This window comes from Dipodomys merriami, unplaced genomic scaffold (genome assembly GCF_024711535.1).
Source record: "Dipodomys merriami isolate MVZ:Mamm:240054 unplaced genomic scaffold, mDipMer1.0.p SCAF_156, whole genome shotgun sequence".
NCBI lineage: Eukaryota > Metazoa > Chordata > Mammalia > Rodentia > Heteromyidae > Dipodomys > Dipodomys merriami.
The window spans coordinates 365,961-393,933 of NW_027202893.1; the positions used below are offsets into that span (position 1 = coordinate 365,961).

At 46.4% G+C, this 27,973-nt stretch overlaps 1 protein-coding gene across 2 annotated transcripts in view; it reads right to left on the reverse strand.

Annotated features, from left to right (window-relative positions):
- Nucleotides 1–8,259: 8,259 nt before the first annotated feature.
- Nucleotides 8,260–27,973, reverse strand: part of LOC138827444 (sushi domain-containing protein 4-like) — a 111,364-nt gene continuing 91,650 nt past the window's right edge. For both annotated transcript variants that reach the window (XM_070022946.1, XM_070022945.1), the window contains 4 exons: nucleotides 14,101–14,292; nucleotides 12,561–12,705; nucleotides 10,722–11,104; nucleotides 8,260–9,803 (listed from right to left, as the gene is read on the reverse strand). In XM_070022946.1, coding sequence (XP_069879047.1) covers nucleotides 9,775–9,803; nucleotides 10,722–11,104; nucleotides 12,561–12,705; nucleotides 14,101–14,292 — 749 coding nt within the window. In that variant the 3' untranslated portion in view covers nucleotides 8,260–9,774. The remainder of the gene's footprint in view (nucleotides 9,804–10,721; nucleotides 11,105–12,560; nucleotides 12,706–14,100; nucleotides 14,293–27,973) is intronic.

Here is a 27,973-nt window from a genome sequence, read left to right on the forward strand (position 1 = left end):
ATCTTATTATGTGCTCTTTGTAATTTAATCTATCCATCTATTCATTCATCCTTCAATCTATCCTCTAATACACTTAAGTTTTTTGGTGCATTTCAGAGTAAATTACAAACATCAGTATGCTTCCCCCTAAACTGAGCATGTAATCATTAGAGTTCAATATTTGAAGCCATCTTTCTTTCCTTTTATTTTTTTCTTCCTTTCTTCCTTCCTCCCCTCTCCTTCCCTCCCTCCCCTCTCCTTCTCTCCCTTCTTCTCTCCCTCCTTTCTTCCTTCCCTCCTTCTCTCCTTTCTTCCTTCCCTCCTTCTCTTCTTTCTTTCTTTCTTTCTTCTCTTTTTCTCTTTCTTTCCCTCCCTCCCTCCCTCCCTCCCTCCCTTCCTTCCTTCCTTCCTTCCTTCTTTTTGTCATTAGTGGGGCTTAAACTCAGAGCCTAGGTGGTGTCCCTGAGCTCATTTGCTCAAGGCTAGAACTCTACCACTTTGAACCACAGCTCCACTTTCCATTTTCAGGTGGTTAATTGGAGATAAGAGACTCATTGACTTTCCTGCCCCAGCTGATTTTGAACTGTGATCCTCAGATCTCAGCCCCCTGAGTAGCCAGGATTCCAGGTGTGAGCCACCAGGACCTGGCTTAGAAGTGATTATTCGTTTGAGATGAAATGTAACTAATGTAATGTAAAATAATGCTCAGATGGTCAATATCTATTGACTGAGTTTTGAAAAAGAAACCAGTTGTGTAATCCAAACCCTGGAAACTTTCCTCATGTCCTTTCTCAGTCAATTTCAGTTCTTGCTGGTGATCACGTCAGACACAGCCTTCCACCTGGGCCATAGGAGAAAACACTGTGGGCACTGTGTGTGTGTGTGTGTGTGTGTGTGTGTGTGTGTGTGTGTGTGTGTGTGTGTGTGTGTGTGTGTGTGTGTGTGTATGCTTGGCTGCACTCCTGTTCCACACCTCTTCCCACACCTCCCCTCCTGGGTAAGCCAGGGTTGGGTGGGGGAGTTACTGTGTTGCTGTATGACAGTTCTCAGCTTTCAGATTACAACATTGACTATAGCTTTAAACTTACACCTACCTCAGCCTGCTCTCAGGAACACAGAGGCCTCCAAAGCTTGGAAATCATACTTTGCCTCCCTCAGGCCCTATTATGCTCCTTGTTCTACCAGGGACTGGATTGGTCCCTGTAGAGACATTGGATGAAGGGAATGCCAGAATATCTGAACCAATAGGGGGGATCCAGAAGCCCCCCTGTTCACTCCTTGTGCCATATATGGGGAAACTGAGACCCAGAGAGCTCAGCCAGGGTGGGAGGCATCTTTCTGACTCCCTGTTTCATTTTGTTCTTTGTTTAAATTATATGTTTTATCTTCTTGTTTGGATACTGGTGATTAAACCTAGGAGGTTTCACTTGCTAGGCAAGCACTTTGCCACTGAGCTACATCCCAGCCCTGTTTTATGCTCTTCTTGTGGTTCCTCAGTTCCTTTCAGAAGCATCTCGCTGCCCTGGCTGTGTGGTCCAGGAGAAGGGAAATCAGCAGAGGCCCAGACCAGTGGTGAGTGTACACAAGCGGTCTGAACTTGCTCCAGCGCCCGTCAGCCTTCAGAGAGGCTGCCCTGGACTGCCTTGATAAGGCGAGGAGAGGGTGACATGTTTGGCAGGGACCCATCCTCCCTGCCCAGCCAGTGCATGCGTCATACAGTAAAGTGCTGCTTTGGAGATTAGATGGGAGCCAGAATGCAGAACGGGTGCACACATACCTCAGTAGGCGCAGGAGGCTTGAGCTGGTGCACACGTCTACAATGGGACAGGCCAGCCTGGGCAGAGGGAGGAGGGCTCCCTATTCCTGTCCACTCCACCCTCGTCCTCATGTGACTTGCTACCCCCCCCCCCCCACTTTCTTCTTTCAGGCCTCTCCTTCTCCGGCTTTCCTTTTTCATCCTATTCCTCCTCCCCTTTCTTTCCCCAAGCTGGACCATCCAGGTAGCAATGAATTGGGATTCCCAAGCTGGTCTCTGTACATTTGTGAATGCTGCTCTTCAGAAAGGTTTTGGGGGTGCTGGATGGGTTCATGGCTTCTGCTTCTTCCTTTGCCTGCCTGAGAAGGGACACTGCAAACCGTGCCCACTTTGGGGCAGTCTTTGAGTGCTTGGGAAAAGGGGCCATGGGGGCAACAGGAACTCTTTGAAAGTTTGAAGCTAATGGAAGGAAGAAGCCCAGTCATGCGGGTATCTGGATGGGAAGAGTGAGGGCTGTGAGGGCTGTGAGCGCTGTGCTTGTTGAGTGAATCTTGAGAGATGGCATGGAAGGCAAGCTGCCACTGATTGTCACAGCCTAGGCTCCTGGCTCAGGGACTGTGTGCACTCCCATCAGCTCTGGTTCTCTAGTTTTCATGACTGCATATAGATCAGCAGTTCAAGGGCAGTGTGGACTACATGGCAAAACCCTATCTCGAACAACAAAACAAAAACCCAAACAGGACTGGAGGCACGGCTCAAGCAGTAGAGCACTTGCTAGCAAGCATGAAGTCCTCATGAAACCTCAATACAGTCAAAAAGTCACATTAATTTTATTACGTTAACTATGATTAGTTAGTTTGGAACTTATGATTCAGGCCCATGGAATATTTGCCTACAACGCCATGGTTGTTGAAAGACTTTAGCGAGAAACATGAACTTGGCAGGCTCTGCAAACATTGGTCTTTATCACTGTTGTCCCAGCTTGTGTTCTTAATGCTTGACTATCTGGAGACTGATAAAAATGACAGGCCTACAAGGGATCCACTGAGAGCATCTGCTTTCTCTCAGGATGGTTTAGGTGAGGCAGGATGAGCCCAGAGTCTTAGGAGGGATGTGTGTGTGTCTTTTTTAAAGAAAAAGTATATAAAATTACAAGTACAAAGTCAATACAAAGATGGATATGTACACAGAATAAGAAAACACCACAAATTACATATTACAAGAAAGTTGACAACCACACAGACATCCTAAAATCCCAGGAAAACAAAGAATTTTAGAAGTAATTATGAATCATCTGCTGCCGTGGATCTAGAATATTTTCATCCTTCATCTGTGGGCTGTATATTCTTTGATAGTTTCATAGAATGATAATTTTGAGTTTGCCTTTTACTATAGAGAGAATAAAAGGTAACTCTACTTTTCTGGCAAACATGGTGATCTCAATTTGTGTGTGTGTGTGTGTTTTTTTTTGGGGGGGGGTCTGGTCGTGGGGCCTGAACTCTGGGCCTGGGCGCTGTCCCTCAGCTATTCAGCTCAAGGCTAGCACTCTACCACTTGAGCCAGAATGCCACTTCCGGCTTTTTGCTTTTTGCTCATGTGGTGCTGAGGAATCGAACCCAGGGCCTCAGGCATGCAAGGCAAGCGCTCTACCACTGAGCCAACTTCCCAGCCCCTCAATTTGTGTTTTTATCCTTGTCACTTTGAGAGCATGCATCTTTCATCTTTGTTAGGTGTGGACAATGCTGTGTCTGAGCTCCTGTATGAGCAGGATAAAACAACCCCATTGTGTGCTGGGAGCTTGTTTTTGGGTGATTAGGACCACGAGTTGAGGACAAGAACATGGTTTGGAGTTTATAAAACTGGAGATAGCCTCAGAAGTCACTAACAAAAAGCCAAACTGCTCTAAAACAGGGAAGTTATATGACTTCAGGCTTATTTTTGGGTTGGGGCATGCACTTGTGGCTGAGTCGCATTGTCTTATAGAGAAGGTGTGCAGGTATGGAAGATACATACTTATAGCTTTGGAGGCAAAGACCTCAAAGCATTTAAATGTGGCTAACAGAAGAGCAGGGTAGGATTGGTGTATCATCTATGACAAGCCACTTGAACAGATGGAAGAATTGGGTAATGTGACAGATAACCATCAACTGCCATATGTCATTGTGATATCAACTCCTTAGAATCTTGCTCAAACTATTATTCAACTCTGACTATCCTTAAGCATAATGACAACTGCCACTTTTGAACACTTATTCATGGGGTTAACATTGCATTGGGCACCTGATAGTTGCTGTCTTATTGAATCTCACAGCAAGCCTGTGAAGCAGGTAATACTCTCCCCAATTTGTGAATGAAGAGACTGAGGTTCAGAGAGGTTAATTAACAAATGCAAGCTCATACAGCCAGTGGGTGGTGGGGCTGGAATATGAACGCAGGTTATCTCTTTCCAAAGTCTGTGTTCTTTCCCTTTGACTACCAATTAAATGACAGGGGACATTTGAAGGATAAGGACAGTTTATATGACCCTGTGATATCTACTCTACAAGGATGCCAATTTAAGCCTTAGGAGCCCAGGCTCTAGAATCAAGGTTTTTAACCTGGATGAGCAGATGTAATTCTTGTGCTCCATGGACTTAGATAAGAAACTATGTTAGTTTCTCATTACAGTATTACTAAGTTCTAGCTGAATTTAGCATTTCCATCACTTGCCATGTAGGCAATAAACCACAATCATAACTAAATAAATGACAGCACATCACAATGTTTACAGAGACAGAGGCCAGTGGCTCACACCAGTAATCCTAGCTACTCAGGAGACTGAGATCTGAGGATGCCAGTTGGAAGCCAGCCTAGGCAGGAAAGTCCATGAGACTCTTACCTCTACTTACGCACCAAAAAAGCTGGAAGTGGAGCTGTGGGTCACATGGTAGAGTGCTGGCTTTGAGCAAAAAAGCTTAGGGAGAGCATCCAGGCCTTGAGTTCAAGCTCTAGTACCAGCATGCACACACAAAAAGAACAGTGTTTACAGAATCTCCAAATACCACTTCTGTAACTTATGTGTTGGACCCACAGTAGATTTTGTTATTTAATGCCACACATTAAAAATAGCACAATTATGCTATGCATTTGTTTTTAGAAGTGTAATAATTGTGGTTCAATGTAATTAAATTGGTTTTACTTAATTTAACTTAATTATTTGGAGCAAGGCTCCATAGGCTTCACCTGACTGCCAAACGGTTCCGGATACAAAATGGTCCAGATGCTCAGCTCTGAGCACGAGTTCTGGAGCCAGATCCAGCCAGTATTATTTGCAAGTTAAAGCACATTAAGCAGGTTCCATAGCCTTATGAATGGACCTAAACCCAGGCTTCTCACTTCCCACCTTTAACAGGTGGCTGCATAGTTCATTGTTGGGATGTCAGGGTACAGTGGGCACTTTCCTGGCACTGTAGGATGTACCACCATGGACTTCTGTTCTCTAGATAGCAACCTACTTCCAGTTGTGACAACCCAACCTTCTCCTCCAGACATTGTCACCAAGGAGCGGGGAGGGGCAGGGTGGCCTCAGTAGTGAAGTGTACAGGGCAACACTAGAAGATTCCTTGGGGTTAACTGAGATAATAATGTGAGGGTGCTGTAGCACTCAATCAGTGTTTGGTTTTTAAAAATCCATTCCTGTTAGATTAAGTTCTGAGTCACGGGGTCCAGGTATAGATCCACAAGAAAGGTCCTCTTGAACCATTGGTTCCCGTTATTATAGTAACTCGATGGGGAGTCCTGGAGTACCGGTCTGTGGTGAGCTCATACTGGGATGCAGAAGAGAGGACCTGCTTCATGACCTGAACAATGAGGGCAGAGAGCTAAGCTTCAGATGGGCAGGAAAGATGGAAAGCAGCTAACCCAATCTCAGTTTCTTTAAGGCAAGAAGATCAGGGACCGCAGGGAGCAAGTTCTTGGCTGCAAATATTTGTCATGGCTTCTCCTTTTATTCTAAGGCAAATACTTACCTCCCTCATGTGAGACCCCTGGGCCTTTATGGGCTGGCACTTGCTGACCTTGTAGCCCCCAGCTCTCCCTACCCCATCTCCAACAACCCTACCACTCCATTTCTAAAATATACCATTCATCTCCCATTCTTCCTGTAGCCACATGGCTTGGAACCCATGGATAGGCTCTCAGCCTGACAAGTTTGTGGCTTCCATTCAGGCAGCTGGGCCACGCACCTGCTGATTTAAAATGATGCATTGTGGACACCCAGGGACTGACTTCCAGCCCACTGTGGGATGGTGCAGTCACGGTCTGCAGTTAACCACAACTTCATTGACGCACTCGATCTGTGTTAAGTTTTATGATTCAATACCACCATCCTCAATATTCTCCCTCCCTGACAAGCAACTGCTGCTCTCCGGGGCCCAGTATTTCCTGCTAGACCAGGCATCTTGACTGTGGACTTTCCCCTTTATCACCTTGGAAATGTATGGGTGTTAACTTTTATGCTTTAAATCCAAAATAGACAATAAAATTAGGAAAGACGGTTAGCGATAATCTACAGGGTTGCCTGTGACGATGAACTGAGTCCTTCAGAGTCCTTGGGGGTGGGGGTGGGGGTGGAATTTCTAGAGGTTGTCCTGTCCTCCTGAGCAGAACTTTCCATAGCATACAGGCCAGGGCTGCGCTGAGAAGGAGGGCAAAGGCCTGATGAGGACCTGTGAAGAGAAGTCCAGGAGGTCAGGAATAGCTGTCAGTCTATCTGCTCAGGATAACCCCTAAAAGCTTCGCCTCGAGCTTCACTTGGAGGGTGATAGGATGCAGGTGGGTCAAAGGTGACTGGGTGTACAGGGTGGAGTTAATCACACACACCGCAGCCTCCCTACCACTCATAAGGGAGACAGTAGCTTCCAGGAATCAGATATTTACTAAGTGCTGGTACGTGATTTCCCTAGGCCGTCATTCTCCTGCAGTCCTTCCTCAAGGCAGAGATAAACCATCACTAACTTCTGCATGAAGAAATCAAGGTCCAGAGAAGTAACTTTTCTGACTGCACAGCCAGGTAACAGAGGAGACAAGTTGGGAAGCTAGGTAGCATTCCCTTCTGAAGCCTCAGCTCTTCCATGATGCGGTGCTTCCTCTGTGGGAAACAGCTGGAGATGGGGCTGCCCTAAGGGTGGGGGTGGGAGCTGCCTGCTGGGTACTGAGGGAGGGAGAAAGGATGCAGAAGCCACTGAACATAGTGCCCCAGAATCCTCTGCATTTCACAATCCTGGGCCTGACGTGTGTCTGACTTCTGCAGAAATATGAACCAGGCAGCCTTTGGCCCTGTGCCAGCTGCTGGATTGGGTGTAATTAGGTGGGAAAAGGTCCTGAAGATTCCACACCAGTAAGCCACACCCTTGCAATTAAGAGAAGCTACATGGAAATGAAGTGTGAAGATGTCCATGACTATTACTGCGTTCATGATGGGGAGAAATCAGCCAGAACTCATGCTTGTGGTTCTGTGGGAGCAACACTTCAGTGACCCTCCTGTTGGCCTTCACCTTAGGCAAGCTCTTGGGGGATGGCCCTTGGCCCTCCCCAAGGTGAAGCTGGACACGATTCTCCGTTACACTGCTAGGATACCCATTCACCACATGCCAGGTCTGTGTTCGCAATGAGGTGGCAGGAGGGGGGGGTGATTCTTCATCTCTTATACTCAAGAGGGATGTTGAAAAGAAATGAGTCTGAATCAACATGCCTGGAATACCGCGAAGATTCTTCCTGCCACATACACTCATTACAGTGACGAAAAATCACCGTTGAGTTTGTGATACGCTCACAATGCAGGGGAATCCTGGGGACGTGGCTGGGAATTGATGCTGTATGCGAGCAGGCCTCGCCTTCATGCCTGAAAGATGCCCGTGGCCCTGTGGTGCCTGTTTCCACAGGGGCTGGGGCTGGAGGCAGTCCTGCGTGTGGTCTGTAGGTGAGTGCTGCCTGCTGCTGAAACATTTCCTGCAAGGAGGACGGGACCGCCCCAGACATAGTCCCCAACTGCCACCTCTTCTGGCCATGAAAAATGATACACAAACCTGTATTGGGCATGGGAGAAAGGAGAGGTGTGGGAGTGATGAAGTCTGGTTCCTTGGGGAGGATGCAATATGGTGGACTCCAGGCACCCATATCCTCAGGGCAAGTGATGTTTATCCACAGACCTCTGTAAACACCAGCCCCTTGGAGAAGACGCAGCTGGTGATGGCGAAGTTGCACCAGGGGCAGTGTGAGGCTGTCACTCAAGCCAGGTATCATTTCCCAGTGCGGTACCCACATGCTTAGCACTCGTTACTGCTGGTGGCAGTAACGAGCAGCCTGAGGATGGCTGTTCCCTGGGAGTGGAGACGCCAGCCTTTCCCATGTGGTGTCTCCCTTGGCCTGACGCTCTTTATCTTTTACCTTTTATTTCCATGGCCCGAGATCACTGCCACCCACTTCCGGCCCACCCACCTGGCTCCACTCCACTATGAAAGTCACACTTCAAGCTGTCATTTTCTTTTTAATTTTTAATCAGTCTGTGTCAAGAAAAAAAAAAAAAAAGGACTCGATCAAGCTTCCAGCTCTTACTGCTCTGTCAGCACAGCAATTTTATGGATCAGAGTTTTGTTTATGTTAGTCTAAGACCCAGAGGAGGAAAGGAAGAGACACTTCCAGACTCAGAACATTTTTTTTAAGTCAGTCTATTTCTTAGGATCAACACTTAGTAGATGTCATGAGACACTGGTGGGAATGTGGGATGGTCAGGCAGCAGAGGTATGAAAGCAAGAAGGGACAGTGGTTGGGGGCTGGTCTGTGTGTGTGTGTGTGTGTGTGTGTGTGTGTGTGTGTGTGTGTGTGTGTGTAGTGTGTGTGTGTGTGCATGTGTACATGTGCGTGCCAATACTGGAGCTTGAACTCAAGGCCTGGGTGCTGTCCCTTAGCTGGCTCTCTACCACTTGGAGATAAGAATCTCACAGATTTTCCTGCATAGGCTGGCTTCAAATATGATCCTCAGGTCTCAGTGTCTTGAGTACATAGGATCACAGGCATGAGCCACTGGTGCCCAGCTTACATTCACACTTTCTTTGGAGGCAGAATATGTTTACAGAAACAATTTCTATTTGGAAAATAAAAGCAGTTAAATTTTGGAGTATGGGTAACATAATAGTCATCCAGAAAGGGATGCCTGATTCAGACAAATTGTTAAGTGGATTCTTATTTCAGTGTCCAAACCAAACATCTCCACAAGATGCATTCGAACACATCCCCACCATGTGCAAGGTCATAGGACTTAATCACACACCATGGGTCCACGTGGCATACCATGAACACAAATGCTGATGTTACATCACCAGAAGACAGCACAGGGTACGTGTGAGCTCTACTCTTTGAAGACATTTCCAGGAAGCAGACGGAGTCCTCTTTCCTTTCCTCTGTTACTGGAACTGTCATATCCTGCCTTGAGTGGAGTTATCCAGATGGAGGAAGATGGTCTGAATGTCACATGAGAGCCTTTCCTTGGGAGCCAGGTTCTTTCTGAGAGGGTGCGGGGAGGTAGGGCAGGAGTCGGTTCTGCTCCTTGCCCGCAGCTCGGCAGGGACCTTTTGCAGAGACCGACCCATCCGAATCCGATGTCCCCAGACAGTTTGAAGCAGATTTTAGAAGCTATTTTACATAATGTGTGACATGCTTTCGGAAGAGCAAGGAGTACTCACAACAAAAGTCAGCGGGATGTGCGGGGGGAACTGTCCCCCATCACATGGCATGAGATACCGCACACCATCCTCCAGGGAGGTGCCAGGCACCCCCTCTGCCCTCCATCCCCACTGGTCTTGGTAAACCCTTGAGTCTCACTTAAAAGCAGTGCACCTGCAGTTTGTCAGACTCGCTGTTACACTGGCGATGTATGATGGGCATCACTGTGCCCATGTAGATAAATTAGTAAACAACCTCCTCCAACTCCTCAAGCTCTGTCCTTCAGTGGCCTCACTCCAAGGTTTTAAGGTTCTTTTCCCCAAAGGAGTTTCACCTGGTTAGGGATCTTCTTCCATCAGAGGAATTTCTGTAAAAGAAGAGTTGTTTTGTTTTTTTTAACTTAGTACAATCCTAACACACCAGAATTTGCAACTCTGAGCTGTACTAGACTATAATTCCAGAGATAAGTGATGAGAAGAAAACATTAAGTTGGGGGGAAAATCAAATAAACCAACTCCCCCACAGGACATCTATATGCTGACCAACAATTATGACCTGATTCTCAGGTCATAAAACATAAAATGTTAGATTTTTAGGACAGGCCTAAGAGTTAGGAATGCACATGCCGAGAGGCAGCGTGGCGGGCAGGCAAGGGACTCTGGGACTACTGACATTTACGGTGGATAGAAGCAAAGATTCCTGTTCTCATTAACAAAGCTACACTGGGGCTTTTCTCCCGTGGGAAACAGAGCCTTGAAGAATCAGATGTATTTTCTCCTCCTTTACCAGGAGTTACATCCTTTCTCTGCAAACAGGTACAACTATACCTTTTTCTTCCTATAGGGAAATTCTGCACACTGAATTGCTCTGGGTTGGGATGTGGCTGGGCCCTGGTACACATGTGCAGATGACTTCTCCTTGCCTGTGTGTGATCCTGCTCTGGAGTCCCACTTGCAGAAGTCCTTCCCAATTATAGGATAAAGAAGAGAAACCTCCTGTGCCATACAGAGGCTATGACAACAAAGTCCAGCCACCATAGCCTTTCAACTCTGGATGGCTCAGTGCTCTTTTGGGTCTTCTGAAATGTTTATTAATGGGCTTATTAATCCAGAAATGATTATTCCTTACAGCAATTGGCCATGCCCATGGCTTCTCCAGATAGAGCAAGAAGCACTGGGAGCTGAGGGAGAAGTCAGGAGATGGAAGCAGCCCTGTGCTGCAGAGGGCTGAGTACAGGGAAGGAAGTAGGGTGCAGAGGCTGTGTCTAGCCTGGCAAAACACTCACCATCTGCAATGTCGATGCCTGGGCTGGTGGATGCCACCTCCCCCGCGGTGTTACCAATTGTGTCAGGGTTGTCAGAGCTGAGGCAGCTGCCCCCTTGGCACATGGGAGGTGAATATAGACTCTGGAGCAGCTCAGAAGAGCCCGAGGTGCTGTCACAGGTTTCTGACTCCCCTGGGCCTGTGTCCGTGTCCCCGGAGCCGGGGTATGCTGGGGGGCTCTGGTCGTCCACGGGTAAGGGGCAGCCCTGGCCCACGGAAGTCAGGTATCCAGGGCCTAAGGCACTCAAGCCGCCACTCACAGCCTCGTCATAGGATGGGAGCATGACGGGCACGCCGTCCACTACCACGAAGTCGGGTTCGCTGCTGGAACTCCTGGGAGGGCCCCTGTGCAGGGAAACAGTGTGAACAAGTCAGCGCACCACTCCCGGGAGGCGGCTGCCAGTGCTGGCCTCTGCATCAGGAGGTCCCTGGGCCCATGACGGGGTTGGTAGCATGGGGGTATTCCAGCCTTATTTCTGGGTCTACTCAGGTGAATGTGCCATGCTGCAGAGACAGGGCATTTTAGTCTTGTTCTTCACTTATCCTCTAAGCACCAATGATGCCCCTCAACTCCCACACACCCCAACAGAAAACATCGCCATGGTGTCTTCTCTAATGGGACCCAGCCCTGATCTTGACCTTGAAAACCTACCACTGACTGGAGTAGGTAAGACCAACTTCCCCTAAACAACTGAGAATAAATAGAAGATGGAAAGACATGAAAGATTAAGAGTAGCAGGCATCAAGAACATTCTGTAAACATCTTAATATTTAGTCGATATCCTAGAAGCTTCTTCTAGGCATAGGTAGAAAATAGCTCTGTAGGCCATTTTAAAGTACTCTGATGCACTATCAATCACAGCTATGCAGTCTAGCTCTTTGTAATCCTCTGGCTGCCTTGAGATACTGTAATTGTTCAGTGATGGTACATGGTCCCTTGATTAATAAATAATAATGCTGGAGAGAGAGACAGAGAGAGAGAGTGCATCAAGGGTAGATTTGAGAAGAAGGAAGGTGTTCTGGAACTTCAGCAAGAGTTTGGCTTGATAGGGTGCCTCATCTCTGGGCCTGGGAAGGGTTGAAGGTGTGACCATGTGGGGCTCCTATTGTCAGGCAAAGGAGAAAAGTGCTAAGTGAGGTCAGGTGTTCTCAGATGTGAGGCGCAGGGGAAGGGGCGGATGCTGTCTGCAGCAAGGTGGCAATTTTCTCCTTGCTCACACACCGGGGAGGTGTGAGAGACACTGGGCCTTGCTGGAAGGAAGAGAGAAGTAGTCAATTAAAAAACCCTCCTCATCTCCTAAGCAGGGAAGGTACACGTAATTCTGGGGACTAGAATGTCGCTGCGAGAGAAAAAGCAAATTCCTGTGCTAAGGCATTAGATCTCAAACAGTAATGGTGACTGAAAATGCCTTCCACTGGTGCGGCTTAGATCCAATTTTCAGGCAGATTCTCAGCAGCCTTTTCTTGGTTCCAACGCAGGAGTGGGAGGTGTCCCATTGGACCCACTGGCTGCCTTCTTACGTCACACATTCTGACCTTGTCTCTTCTTCAGGTGTGTGTATGTCTCATCTTCCAGGGTAACATGCAAGTAGACCGCCCCCCCCACCCTCGGAGGGGTGCCCTTGGCGGGGCAGCACACAGCTTTGTTATCCCTGATTTGCCCCCTTCTCCAGTCCCCACAGTGCCTGTTTCATAATGGTCTGCTGGGAAAAAAGGGCAAAGGGGCTTTCGCCAAGTGGTTTTCTCTCTCCTGCTGCCCCAGAGTACTTTGTACTCATCACCTCCTCTCTATTGCACTGACCTGGTGGGGAAGTGGGCCTTGAACTTAGTCTGGAACATCCTGGCCAGGATGACAAGCAAGAGGACCAGCAGCACGCTGGTGGCCGTGAATGCCACGATCTTCCATGTAGTCAGGAGAGTCTCGTGGGTGCTGGGCCATGTTTGCTCTGTGGTGAGAGGGAACAAAGCCATATATGAGACTCCCCAACTGTAGCACTTGCTGAGGCCCCCTCCAAGTTCCTTTCCTGGCACATGAAACATCTATGGTCTGCCACCTCATCCCAGTAGCTTAGTGGAGACAACACATACCTGATATGCCTCCTGATATTCATGTCTTTGGGACACCAAAACCCATCTCCAGCTTGGATTCTGCTGGGTTGAAGACAGACCTGCACATTCATATGCCAGACCACGTGCAAAAGCCTGGCACCAGCCTAATGAATGTGCTTGCTTCTTGGACAGAGAGACTGAAGAAGTTATCTTGAGCTGGACCAAGGGCTAAGGAAATGGAAGCTGGGCTAAGACCTTGGTGATAATCTATGACCTGTTGCTGGCTTGGCAAAGGAAGGTGGGGTAAAGCAAAGAAGAGGAAGACTGAGAGGACACAGCTCTTCCTTAGCTCTCGCTCCATCACCTCTGACCATCAGGTGTCTGCCAGGTAAGGGGCAGTAGGGCAGACATTTCCAGAACAGATTCCTGTCCTTTTGTATAAGTTTCCCTGCCTCCCACCTTCTCCTCCCACCTTCTCTCTCCCCTCATCATGCTCAGGGGTCATCTTCAGACTATACTTTTCTCCTCGCTGGCTCACATAACCATCTGTGAACCTCCAGATACCCAGCATTAGTAAACACTTCTCTCCCATGCTGTGTTCAGAGGAGTAGTAGGCAGACATCATTAACTGCTCCAGGCTGAGGCTATGGCCTTGGCCTAGAAAACACTGGGAGGAGTGGGAAGGATGGGGAAGGGCAGGAGACCGTGGGTATGTGTGGTACCCAGGCCTCCATATGATAGGGTCATTACTAGGTGTGCTGAGATCAGCAGCAAAGTGGAATTATAAGTAATCTGTTACTAGTTAGCAAGCAATGGAACTTGCAAATGGTCTTCATTTGTGTAAGTGAGAGCAGAACAGCACATCATTTGCATTTTGTTCTGCATTCTTCAGTGGGGGTATAAAGGTGGAGTCAAGCATTGCTTGGGTTCCAGAGCAATATGCATACTTAGAGTGATACCCATGGGTATCCTTGCCAGTGGAAGTTGAGGCTGGGAGAATTAAGACTGTGTAAAGAGGCTGAGATTCTGCCAAAGCTGCCAGGGGCTAGGGATCCTGTTTGGAGCGTGGATGGAGTTTTAGTCTAGAAATGGGTGGCTTCATACTCTAGGCCCCAAACTGGGCCTAGAATCATCTGGCAGAGTCCAGCCTTAGCTCCACATTGCCACAATGATATCTTTCTACAGCCTTTTCTTGATGCTGGGTGTGGGAATGAGATGGATGCAGCCCAGGACATAGGCGGACCAAAGCGGGCAGGAAGCTCATGATGGGCGGTAAGCCTCCCACACCTCACCTGATTTGATGCAGTAGACTTGGTAGGAAGGAAACCACTCTCCATACTGGCAGGTGATATACTTGTAGTCACTGGTGAGGCTGTAGCCAGGATCACAGTAGAACTCCACCACCGTTCCGTGGTTGTACCGCTCACAAGGCCGCGGGTGGCAGATGAAATCTCCGTGACTTACCATTGGAGGTAGTGGACAGACTTGGGCAGTGGGGGGAAATAAAAGTGTGAGAACCACAGACTCTCTTTTTCTGTGTCCTTCGCACACACACCCCACACACAAACACAGAGTTAAAGATGTACTTATAGGTGAATTGCCTTTCAGGGAAACAGATACTGCCTCTTTGGTATGCTCCCATAAGGTCAATCAACGAAAGCCTGCTAGAATATTCTGAGCATGCGCAGTGGTCACATGGTGTTGTAAAGTCCATTGTATAAGATGGGCTCATTTTACGATTCAAAGAGCATGCCTATGTGATAGTATTAAGCTGCTCTATTAATAATGCATGCTATTATGTGTCAGACAACCTAGTAAATAAAATTAAGATATTTACAAATAAAATCTTTCCTGAAAGGCACAGCAATGCCAAGTCTGTTTCTGTGAGCACAGTAGTTATTTGAGACTCTTCAAAACATGGGGCTGTGGCCCTACTTAGTCTCCCAGAGTCCTGCTGGGGTTTGGCCAAAGAACAATACTGAATGATTTTTGCTCTTCTTTTGGAACCAGGCCATGAACTCCCATTCACAGGCACAGTAGACCAACAGGGACCAGGGATTTGGAGCCAAGGGTTCTAGGCTGGCCTCTGCCACCAACACACTGTGTGACCCGGAAATTGGACACTTTGTAAGTCTTGATTCCCTCCTCTGTAAGGTAGAAGCCTATTTGGAACTAGATTTTGTCTGGGAGGCTTTCTGACTAATATTCCCTGTTGTCAGAGGGAGAAAACTGTTATAATCTTGAGATTGCATTTCTAGGCTGAAATATAAGAATAGCTCCAACTCCTGAAATGGAAAGACCTCATTCATCTCATGCCACAAGAGCTCTCTTCCCTGGAGAAGAACTCACAAGTAAATGGCCACTTACACATTTGTCAGGAAACAATCTGCGAATCTTACCCATTTCAGATTTAAGTCCACACTATTGAGACCTCAGTAGTAGTAGACCAAAACAAACCCTAAAAAGAGCCAACTCTGTGTGTGTGTGTGTGTGTGTGTGTGTGTGTGTGTGTGTGTGTGTGTGTGTGTGTGTGTGTGTGTGTGTGTGTGTGTGTGTGTGTGTGTATGTGCCGGGCGGGGGGTGGGGTGGTCCTGGGGCTTGAACTCAGGCCCTCAGCTTTTTGCTCATGGCTAGCACTCTACCACTTGAGCCATTTCTGGCTTTTTGGCAGTTAACTTTTGGTTGTTAAAGATCATGAGTTAAGAGTCTCATCTCATGGACTTTCTTGTCCAGACTGGCTTTGAGTCATGATTCTCATATTTCAGCCTCCTGAGTAGCTAGGATTACAGGAGTGAGCCATGGGTACTTGGCAAGAGCAAACTTCTGACCTCGTCTCTGAAAGTAACTAAATATATTAACTAGTGTACAACCTGAGACACCACCTACCACACACAGGCAGTTAGTACTACACTGGCAGCCTGAGTCCACTGAGGCTACGTAACTAGACAGCCTCTTGATAGAGTTGTCCCAAGCCATGCCACCTGATGCTCCTCCCCTGATCCCTCTAATGAACGCAATGCTGAAATGCATATCTGCTTGGCTCTTAAAGCTAGGGAGTCTCAGGAAACTACAGGGGGAAAGGGAGCTGAAGCATGTGTTCCACACAGCGAACTTCCACTGCACTGCTCACCAGCTGAGCAAGTGCTTCCACGTCCTCATGTAACACAAGAGTCTCTCATTCTCAGGAATGCTGCTAAGGGAAAGGCCTTCGTTCAGAGCCCACATATTTCAGTGGGGAAGCCAGGACCTGAGCATCGAAAGAGAGGAAAGGGTTCTAGGCTGTTTTGGCTTCCATGGAAGGGCAGAAAAGCCAACAGGGGCATCTCAAAATCAGCAACAGCAGGAGGTGACTTCCACCCCTGTAGTTAGAAATGCTATGTCGTGTCCCAGAGTCAGCTAAGTGTAGATTTCAACTCTCAGCACTAACATGTAAAGATAACTGTGAGGAGAAAGAGGCGTTAACTTGCTTGGGTGTAGTGATGTCACTATGTGTATGCATATCAAAACATTGTATTGTACACATAGAATATATAAAACTTGGATGAAAGAAAAAAAGAGAGCATCAAGCTCTTCTCCTAGCAGGCTCTCCCAGCAAGTCTCTGAACTGTTTCCAAGGGCCAGAAAACAGCATGAAAGAGGTGCAGTATAAGTGTGTGCAAGTTTGTTATCAGAAGCACTTGCTACTTGGCCTGAAGAGTAAAAGACTGTTCAAATCACTGATTTAGCCCTAGGCAAATGGTCCTGTGATTTGCTAAAGCATTGTTACACTCTTCATTTAAAGAGGCAAAGGGAGGCTTGAGAGAGGGTGGGTGGAATCATCCAAATTTGGGTACAAATGACCACTTTCCTTCTGATACAGTGTAGGCTGTCACTTCTTAGGAAATGACCACTTTCCTTCTGATACAGTGTAGGCTGTCACTTCTTAGGTCTGAACTTCTTGAGTTGTAAGGATTAGAAGTATGTGTAAATTTTCATACACAAAGTCAGGGACACAGTGGATACTTAATAAGTAATAGCTATTATAGCATTGCTGCCTAAACTAACTTGCTGGATATCTGGTGCTGGACCTTCCCAGGCAGTGCCCCATTTCCAGCTCGCTTACGCAAGACAAGGAGGGTTTTCGGGTTGTCCCAAGGCGGCCCCAATCCTCAGAGAACCTGGACAAATGTTTCCACTGCGTTTTCTCAGAGGTCAGATAACAGCCATGAGATGGTTGCTGTGTTCTGACACTGTCATGGTTGGCAGCATGTAATGGACATGCACTTCCCCTAAGTGGAAACATTTATCTTCACACCTCACACTAACGACTGCACCCAGCAAACCGTTAGCTTTTCTGTAGAGGAATCCCCTGTGTGCTGATGCTGATGCTTGTCACAGAGTGGGGAGTGTTTCTTTTGACTTGGAAGGAAATGAGAGCAGAAGTACTGTCGATTACAAACCTGTAGACACAGATTTAAAAAGCCAAAGGAGTACTACCTGGGGTTCAAAGAGACTTCCATTCCTACCCAACACAGCCTGACCACGGGAGGAAACTGAGTTCTGCTATTCTATCCTTTCCACACGGCCCCTAAGAGGCAGGCCATTCTAGACAGAGACAGATAAACAGACAGACAGACAGATAAGCACACACTCCAACCCAAAGAGCTAGCATTTGAAATAATCCACACTTTCCACGAAGCTCCAGTGAGCCAATGCAGTGTGGCTTCACCTCCAAACTGCTTTACGCTCAGCCTGTGACTCACGCCATTAGCTGCTAGTTCTGAGCAAAACACCCCCATGGATGGCACAGATTCTTCTGCAACTTAACTTTAAAAACACTTTCTTACCACATCAGGAATGATCAGCAATAGTGACTGCTTTGATGAGGCTTGTAGTGTGGACATTTAATGGCTACAAAGCAGAATCAAAGCAAAGCTCTGTTGAGGTTCAACCAGAAGAGGAGAAAAAAATTACAGTCCACCAGCTGACAATGCTCTGTTCCTTGTTGGTTGACAGAGGGCTACGGTACTTAGAATAGCCGGAAAATTCCTACCTACACAAAGGGTTGCAGAACAGTTTTTTTTTTTTTTTAAATAGGTTTTGTCTAGGCCCTGTATTGGCTAAAAATGGCCTGCTAGGGTTGGACAGTGAGCGAAAGCTTGCTATGAGACTTCAGATTCCCTAAATAAGTTCTCCGTACCCCCCACCCCCGTTTCCCTTTCCTGGAAAGTTCATGCACAGCTCCTTTTATTCCCATGGAAGTCCTGTACTCACGCCTTCTGCCTCTTGTCCTTTTCAGATTAAGTCCAGGACAAACACCAGCTTCCTCAGGACACCTCTGTACCTAGCCAATGACTGCATTGTTTACCCAGATGCTTCTTGACCTACAGTGTTTGTGTCCTGATAATTCATCATACAACTAGTGTAAATCCTGTTTCATTAGCAGTGTATAATTGTAATGTTAGATTTGATCAGCTAATACTTGTGGAAGGCTTCACGAGATGCTGATCTATAGTTTTCTTGTAATTTCTTTGTGATGTTAGGGTAATGCGGCCTCACAGAATGAGTCAGGAAGTATTCCCTCCACCTTCATCTTCCCACTCAGTTTCCTCCTCTATCAAACAAGAGAAATCTACTCACTAGAGTTTTTGTGAGGATTGTAAGAGTGAAGGAACCTTGGCAAGCAGCTTGCTAACGGAGGTTCATACTCGGTACTAAATTTGCTTGGCTTATTTTCAGAGGCAGGGGCCTATAGCCCTAGCATGGACACAAGGTGAAGTTGCTGGGGTGTTTGGGGAGAGGGGAGCATTTTTGCTGACTGCCTGGTGACTGCTGACTAACAGATTTCAAGTTAAGGAACAGCTCACGTAACCTCTGACCACAGATTCTCTGCTTCAACAGCGACCACTGAGAGGCACAGAAAAGAGACTGAAGTTCTATTAAGTTTGGGCCATGATCTATTTTTGGGAACCTTCACAGTAACAGTCTACCATAAACAGCTAGCCTAAGAAATGAGTAACAGATAAGCATTTATTCTGTGAACCAGGATTAGCTGCTTGAACAATGGTCAGCACTCATGCTTGTTGCCATTTGATGCTGCATTTGAAGAGTGTCTTAATGACTTGAGTCCGTGGTTCTTTAGCTCTATTTGTACACTAGAAACACCTGGGGAGTTTTGTCCATTTAGCCAGTGTTGGGTTCTGGGCTTGACTAGGCCTTTACAACTTTCTCAGTGCTTCTACATGGTAATTAGAGTTGAGGAGCACTGCCTAATGCAGTTATGATAGAGAGCTGGAATAAAACCATCAAGTTTTTCTCCATTTTCTACCTGCTAGGGATCGGGGCATATTACACTCTGGAGCTAGTGGGTCTTCCCTTTCCACCAAGTCCTTGCCATCTGAACTGTGGAATCAGCTAGGAGCTCAGCAATGCAAGGTTCAGTCTGGATATAGTGGCACATGTCTGTAATTCTAGAAACTCAAGAGATGGAGGCAAGTTTGAGGTCACTTAGGAAAAGCTAACAGGGAGATCTTGTCTCAAAAGCAAAAGCAAAGCAAAAGAACTAGGAGCATAGCTCAAACAGCAGAGCTCTGGTCCAATACACGTGAAGCCAAATGCACAGAGACTCTAGCCACACCCAAAACCTATTGAATGAGAAACTTCTTGTTGGCCGGACTCCCAGGTGATTCACACGCACTGTGAGGCCATGAGGAAACAGGGTAGCTGAGTTAAGGGGCAATGGGTAAGAAAGCTGGCACTTAATGCCAGACTCTTGACCTCAGCTGGACATAAGGACTGGTCAAGCAGTGGGAGAATTGAAGGCACAGAAATTCTGTGTACTGGAGGGGAATTATCTCAAGACAGTCCAGCAAACTGTTTGCATGGCTCTTAATGAGACCTGTACAGAATCACTCAAGCTCTGCCTTCAGCAGTTCCGCTGCCTTCTAATGGTCAAAGCTGCTTCTGCACTAGCTGTCTCCCATTCCATCTAAGTTTGGATAATAATTCCAGGTAGCAGCATGGGACTCTCCATGCAAAAGTCACAGCTATTTCCGAGGTTACATGGGAAACTTTGCCTGGGGGCGGGGGCGAATCAATAAACATTATACAGCACATTACATTTTCCACTTTTGTTGCAACAACACGAAAGGCCAATAAATGTGTCTGCCCAAGGAAGCAAATGATCATGAGGTGGGAACTTTGCTTGTTTCCAGGCTGGATGGAACATGGCATTTACCTCCGAGATGTGCTGATAGATCACATTTATGATCAAAATTAGCCAGTGACCCTAGGTGGGGGGAGGGGCTCGTGAGCTGCTCTCTGTCTCAGAGTCACCACATTAGGCTGTCTCCAAAGAAACAGAGTGCATCTGATGATGGCTGTGAACCTCCCACACAAAAACAAAGGCAAGGCTTCACATAAGCAATCGGCAGCATGCGTGGTGTTGCTGCCGCCTGGAACTCACAAAGGAGCTCACAGGTGAGGGAACAGGTGTAAAGCCGTGATGGACTCTGACAGTTTGTGCAGCAGTGGAAGAGTGGTGCTGAAATCCAAAGCTGAGGCATCTTTCTGGGTTTCGATGGGGCTGTGCTTCCCTGCAAAGGCCAGAGTACCGGCTAAATGGAGGACAGCCCCCACCACTGAGAGGAGAAACAAATCACAAGGCATCAGTGGAGTCACAGTAACCTGAAGGCTGTGACCCCTTTTGAAGCATAATCTGCAATTCCTCAGGGCATCTTTATTTTCTTTCTTTTCTTCCCTTCCTCCCTCCCCCATCTCTTTATCTCTCTCCTCCCTCCCTCCTTCCCTCCCCCTCCCTCCCTTCCTTCCTCTCTTTCCCCTCTTCCTCCCCTCCCTCCCTCCCTCCCTCCCTCTCTTTCTTTCTCTTTCTTTCTTTCTTTTTTCCTTCCTTCCTTCCTTTCAATGATGATAATACTGGGGCTTGAATTCAAGGCTGGCACTATACCACTTGAGCCACACTTCTACAAGTCTCACAGACTTTCCTGCTTAGGCTGACTTCAAACTGCAATCTTCAGATCTCAGCCTTCTGAGTAGCTGAGATTACAGGCGTGAACCACTAGTGCCTGACATCTTCATGTTTTTAGGGACACAAGATTAAAAAGAGTTATGTGTCCCACAAGGTTAGCCACAAAGCCCACAAATGAAGGGGGGCATTTGGTGGTACTCCTTTCTCTTTCTTTCTGTATTCCTACCATAGAGGCAATGCTGGAGTTCAATGTTGCCAGTATATCTAATTCTGGTTATTTTCAAATTCTCCCTCTAGACCCTAGATCACAATGGCACACAGATAAATTAAGGTATAGAATTTACTGTACCTTAAGTTTTTGTGCTATCTTTTTTCCTTAAAATGTTGGTACCTCTTCCTTCTTATTTAATAGCAAGTTCTAACAGATAAGGAGATAAATATTTAAGTAGTCAGATAATAATATTGGAAACTCACCGGCCATGTTCTATGTTAGCTATATGTGTGGGTTGTGTATGTGTAGTTCTGAGTACGGTTTTAAAGTACACATAGATTACAAATGCACATACATTACAAATAGCTACACATTAGGCAATAAAAGTTCTAAGATCAACATGTTAGAATTAATCTGATCAGTTTCTCAGAATCCTGTAAAAAAAAGAAGCTATTCTGTAAGGAGAAAGTGTTACACTTTTCAGACATATGAACAAGTGAGAAGCACTGCCTAAGAAAGCATGGACAATGCAAAGAAGAAGAAGAAAAGGAAAAGACAGAGGATGACAGGAAACGCAACGGTAAGAGCTATAATGTGAAGGAAGGAAAAACAGCCAGGAACTAACAAGGCAGTGTTTTAACTAGATACCTCATGAGGTTTAGACACACTGGTCAGCCACTTAGAGTTACACGGCCTTGGATATTTTACTCTCTTTTTAAATTTTATTTCTACTTCCATTCATTTCTCCTTTACTTTCTAGCTGAGCTTTAGTTTCCATCGCCTGTAAAGCAGCAATAGGCATGCCAACATTGCAGATCTTTTACAAGAATTAGAAATACTATCTGTAAATCAGCAAGCACAGAGTGCCTAGAATAAAATTAGCTGCTCAATAAAAGGAGACAGTTACAATTTCTATCAATATTACGAGCCAATGAGATAAAATGCAAGTACTAGTTACAGCCATCACACCTCATGCCTATTTCACTTAATCTAACGATGTTTCTACAGGGCAGGTACTGCTATGGAACCCTTTTGAAGCTCAGAAAGATGAAGCTATTTGTCCAAAGGTCATCTGGTGATTGAACAGCAAGCAGAACTGACTGGCCCTTATATGAGGTTGACTCTGAATTCTTCACAGTACTCTCTTGCCATCTCGTGGGGTTTTAAGGGTATATAGAAAAAAGAGAGTGCAGGGCCTCCCAATGATTTCTTTTATCTGCTAAGCATGCATTGTGCACAGTGGGGTTAGTTTGGAAAAGTCATGATACAGAGAGAGAGTAAAGGTGAGCTAGAAAAGCCCTAACACTATGGGCTCGGCTGATATGCAAAAGCAATGAGCAATCCAAAGGATGCTAGCCAACTCAGGTTTGGGAAGAGTTAAAGACCACAGGTACAAAATTAAGAAACTTGAGGGAAGAGGTGAGGTATGGAGGGATGAGGGAGGTTGATGAAAGATGTGACCCTGATTAAGATGCGCTGTCCTCATAATGCCTCACTGAATGGCAACTCCTTTATATAGCCACTTAAAGTTAAAAAAAATAGCCCCGTTGATCTGGAAACAAAAGAGAGGGTGGAGACAGGGGAAGTTTGCTTCTTATCAAGGCAGGGAGACTGAATTGTATGTGTCTTTCTGTGCCCTAAGCTCTTAGGCTGAAATCCCAACCCTTGGGAATGTGACCAGGTTTGGAAATTGGGTAGATTGCAGATGGAATCAAGTTAAGATGAAGTCACACTATGGAAGGGTAGGGCCTTGATGCCAAGTGACCTCACTAGAAGAGTAGAGAGATACACAGAGAAAAGATGTACACAGGAAACCAGGTACTTGGAGAACAAGGGGATGAGAGGGGAGCAGCTGCACACCAAGGGCCATCACGGACTATGGCCATATCAGAAGTGAGGAGAGGCAAGGAAGGATGCTACTCAAGTCTCAGAGGAAGTAGGGTCCTATCGACAATGGACTTCTTCCCTCCAGAGCCATCAGAGAATAAGTTTCTGTTGTTCTAAGCCACCTGGTTTGTGGAATTTTGCTACTGCAGTTCTGGCAAACAAGTATTGCATGAATCCATCCTTAGCCCAGGAGACGGAGGCCCAGCCCTTAGGCCAGGTCTGCAAGGTAGCATGAGGGTTTCCTAGGTCCTGTCAGAATGTGTCTGGAGTAACTAGACTCTGAAGATTCCTCAGATGGAACTGAAAAATAACTATTAGAACAGTTTACTCCTGAAACTTGTAGCAGTGGGCAAGGTGGGGTAAAAGTAATATAAAGAGGCTGAATCCAAGGCCTGAGATTGCCAGAACTTCCTGGAAAGATAACTGTAATTCTTTCTGGGAGGTGTCAACAGAAACCAATTGGGGGTGCAGAAAGCCACCCACAATTAATGCAAAAGGCTAAACATGTCCAACAGTACGCCTGGGTAAGGTTCTGCTTGGCTATTATTTTAGCCCTGGCTGTCTAGAAAATTCTTGACTTCTCAGCTTCCTATTCATTTACTTTTTTCCCCAGTACAAAAAAAAAATCTCTGAATAAGATACTTATGGTATGAAGATAGACTGATGTATGCAAATTATTCCCTTGTGATAGCTTGAGATGAGGACTAGTTTTAAATCTGAGTTTCAATATAATTGGCTGTCTCAAAAAAAATCTAACCAGGTTTCCAACTTCATAGTAGTCCAGATCGCTTATTAAATCCCTTCCTGTCACTGAAAGAGATGGGGTTAGAAAATGCACTGGATTCTCTCCTGATTGAGGACACACTGGGTAGAATATGTGCAAAGTCCCAGGCTTTGCCTCAGCAGGCAATTCCTGGGAGAAAGCTGAGCTGTGAGTAAAGCATTGTCTTCTTAAAACACTTTTTACTTCAGAGGTAGCTGGGCACAGTTACAGTCAGGCAGGATATTGTACAAAACTAAACTCTAAAGTCTTTTGGACAAAAGGAGAAAATGATTGCGGGCACTGGCATTGAGGGTGTAGGATCTACCAAGAAAAAGAAATTGCATGGTAGAGATGAACAAGGACAGGCGTGGCTTTTTTTTGTTTTGTTTTTGCTTGCTTCCTACCCCGTTGTGTGGTTACTTTGGGAAAAGAGGCAGGCAATTCTGGAAGTGTTTTATAAAGGAAAGCGGGGGGGGGGGCGTGGAATGGGAGACGTGGAAGAGAAGGAAAAAGGAAACGAGAGGCAAAAACAACCCAAACCACTCTGCCGAATACTGTACTGCCAAGTGCCTCTCAGCGTGACACAGCCCCGGAGTGTCTGAGGGGATTTATGGCCTTCTCTGTTGCACCTGATTGCAAGAGATTTTATTACTATGAAATACAAGTCATCTCGCTTTCTAGAAGGGAAAGGAGGAAATAAATCCTGCCTGCAGCAGGGATGGAGAAGATATCCTCGAGTTTAGGGACAAACACAGAGAATTTCCCATTGGTAGTGGCTATCTATTTTCTGAGCATAATGAAGTCACCCTCAGGCCCCAAGTTGAGGTTCTCGGATCATTGGTCATGACTTTGCTGTTGTTTAGCTCTTTGCCAGTTAAACACCACAAAATAAAGACCTCAGCATGCATGTCTGTGGAGCTTATGAAAACACAAAGAAATTGCAGGGAAATACAAGAGAGCCATCAACTCAAGGAAGGAATGACCCTGTGGCCCATCCCTGCCTCACAACTCATCCAAACTGTAGAACAGGACAGGTGGCCTTCCCAGAGGGAGAGCGGTGTGTGTAGGTCATGCCTGGTGGGATCTCCTCTGAGTTTGTAGGAGGAGAGGTGGTTGGAGTGCTTTTCTAAGGTTCTCTTTCTTGATTTGCTGGGGGACACTGTTTAGAACACTGAGGCTGTCTGCTTTGCTGCCCTGTCCTGTTCCTCTGACCCCACTCAAAATTTCTTAAATGATATTTGAAGAAAAAGACGTCTATTTCAAAAGCCCAGGAGAGATAGAGAATGGATGGTCACATTTCCAATGAGGCAAAATAAAGTGAGATGTGGTGAGGCCAGATCTGCCATGGGATGAGAGCTGGCAAAGCACAGATACCAAGAGTAGGAGGGAGAAAAAGAGTCCAGGAAGGAAGAGCAGCAATGCCTGAGAACTTGAGTCTACTTGAAAAACAAGAACAAGGTCTGTTGGTTTTCTTAGGATAAAAAGATCCGTGTTTTCTGATTCAATATAGGAAAAAATAAAACAGAGAAGAATGAAGATTCTTGAAGCTGTGGCACAATCTCCCTGGGGTAAAGAGTGATCTGTGATGATAAAAAAAAAAAAAAAAAAAAAAAAAAAGGGAAGATGCCATTGTGCAATTACTCATTGTAGAAAAGGAAAGAACTGTACGTGGCGATCCTGAGAAGCATGCTGAGGTAAGCAAGCAGTTATGTCTTGTCATCACTCTGCTGTCATGCAAGCACCGTACATGGAAACAATCTTCAGATAATTTACTATCGCTTGTTGAACAATAAATGAGCAGGTATGCTTGTGAGTTTGCATTTGCTGCTAATAAATTACCCCACCAGAGTCGCAGAGAAGAAGGTAGCTTCCACAAGAACAGTGCCAGCCACAGGCCTTTCAATTATGGACATCAGAAGGGCAAAACAGGGGTGGTACCCGCTAACACGTGCCCAGACCACAGAATGCATTTCCACTCACAAGCTGACCTCTCCTTGTTTGAGACAGGGCTTTACAAACTAATGTCACCCACGAGAGGAAACAAACATAAGTGTGTTTTCAAAGCAAACGACGATCCTTACGTTTTTGAGAATGTGACCTAAAATTCCCATAAGACTTTAACTAATGTAAGCCGAGCCCTTAATTAAGGTTAGAAACTAGCTATCTACTTACATACTTGAAAGCTGGGTGTCTGAGGAGATGGAATTTCTTTGTGACCCCAGAAAATCATTCACTCTTTTTGGTCTCAAGTTCTCAAGAAGGCAGAGATAAGGGCATGGTTTTCAGACTACACTGGTAAATTCTTCCCTCCAATAAATCTTGAATGGGAACACACTAGGTAAATATGTAAAACAAACCCCACAGGGGTGGGGATAACCTAGAACAAAATGACCCCAACTTCCCTCATTGCTTCCCAAGGCACTTCCTGGGCATTTGAGCCTGATCAAAACCATCTGACCAGGTATTACCTGAGCTCTTAAAAACCTCTCAAGTTGGTAAAGCAGAGGGAAGGGAATAGCCTGGGGTAAGCAGATAAATCAGAGGGCTTCCTTCCACCTTCTTGTGAATAGAGGTCCCACCGCTACCAGGGAAAAGAGGAGAGAAAAGCATCATTTACTGCCCTTTTGTTCATTTTCTGCTGATTCAATTTCATAGTGGATCCAGCTGCTGGTGGCAGCCTTATGAGTGACTCCTCAGGGAACCTGAAGGGCCAGGAGAGGCTAATGGAGATCATGCCCCAGACAGTTGGTCTACTCGGAGAGAGCGAGAGGGGAGGAGGGTATTGGGTGACCAGTTGGTCACTGTCATTATCATTTACAGCCCAGGAGAGCCAGACCTGAATTCTAATAAGCAGAGGCCCCACAGTGCTCAGTGCACACCGGTCGGCACTGGAGACTTACCTGGAAAAGAGGAGGAAGGGGCAGAGGGAGAGAGGAAAGAATCCTCCCACATGCCAAGCATTGTAGGCACTGCAACTTAAGAGGAATCCCATAGTATAGCTCTTCTACCTCCCAGAGCCTGGTGTCCTGGGTGCATTACAAGAGTGGCATTAGCAGTAGGTATGGGCTCAGGAAGCACATGGGCTGGGCTGTTGATGAAGAGGTGACCTAGGAGAGTTTTTCTGAAGCCCAGTCTCCTCATCTGCCATTGGCACAAACTTTCTTCTCAAGACTGGTTAGGAGGGAAGGTCACATAATAAAGGCACTTCCAAAGCACCTGGCATGGGAGAGGCATCCAAAATGTTACAAGGCAGTTTTAGGCGTGAAAACATGCCACCCAGCAGGCTTACAAAAGCAGAGAAGGAGAAGGCACGGTTTGTCATGAGTTATTCAAGAGAAGTTCAGAATATTGTTTCTCCCTGTTCAAGAACGCAGGCGAGGGAAGGAGACAGAGAAGATGGAGGGGCATGGGCTCTCCCCGTGTGAGATGGTCACTAGGCTGCGGCCAAGCCAGCTCACCTCCAGTGTTGCCAATAAATTCATGTCTACAAAGGAAGTGCTAACCCAGGGGAGAGGGGAGGGGAGGAAGGTACTGGGGATGTCTATGGTCTTCTGTGTCCTGTATTCTGTGATCAGTAATTCAAAGTCATCATCATGAAACTGAGCATGGTGACCCATGCCTTGTCATTCCAGCGCTGAGAAGGACTGTGAGTTTGAGGCCAACCTGGGCTAGATAGCAAGACTATCTCTCAAACAGCAACAAGCGCTGGAGCTCTTATGTAGCATGCATAGGGTCAATTGCAGAAATCAACAAATATAAGAAATAATCCATACCATGAAATCTCTAATGTGATTCTTGACATTTCCCTTGTTCTTCTTGAAGTCCAAGACCAAGCAAGAAGGGGAAGACTGAGTCTTTCTTGCTTGCCTGATGAGAAATAACAAGGCAAGGACACGAGGTACTGGGAGAGTGGCTCTCCTCTGTGTTGGGGAAGTGATAGCGTGAGAATGAACCTCCTTATCATGGACCATAATTTATTTCTTTTCCTTTGTTTTCATTTTAGGGTCAAGTAAGTCTAGGACTTGAACTTGATACTTTACACTTTTGTTCACTGGCTAGTGCTGACTGAGCTATACCTCCAACCCCATGGACCAACTCCTTGGGAACAACCCTAGCCTCTTTATAGTGTTTAATTTTCCATTTGGAAATGGGAGCAATATGCTCCTGGTGGACTGTATGGACATACCTTCAAGGCTGTCCTCTATGGACTGCCTCCCGAAGCCTTTCTCTTTCTCTCTGATCTCCTGAGGTAGGCAGTGTTTCCCATTTGATGAGGTCCAGATTTGAGCTGTGTCTCTCCTGTTCTCTCCACTAGGTTGGCTTTGAAGTCCCAGGGCA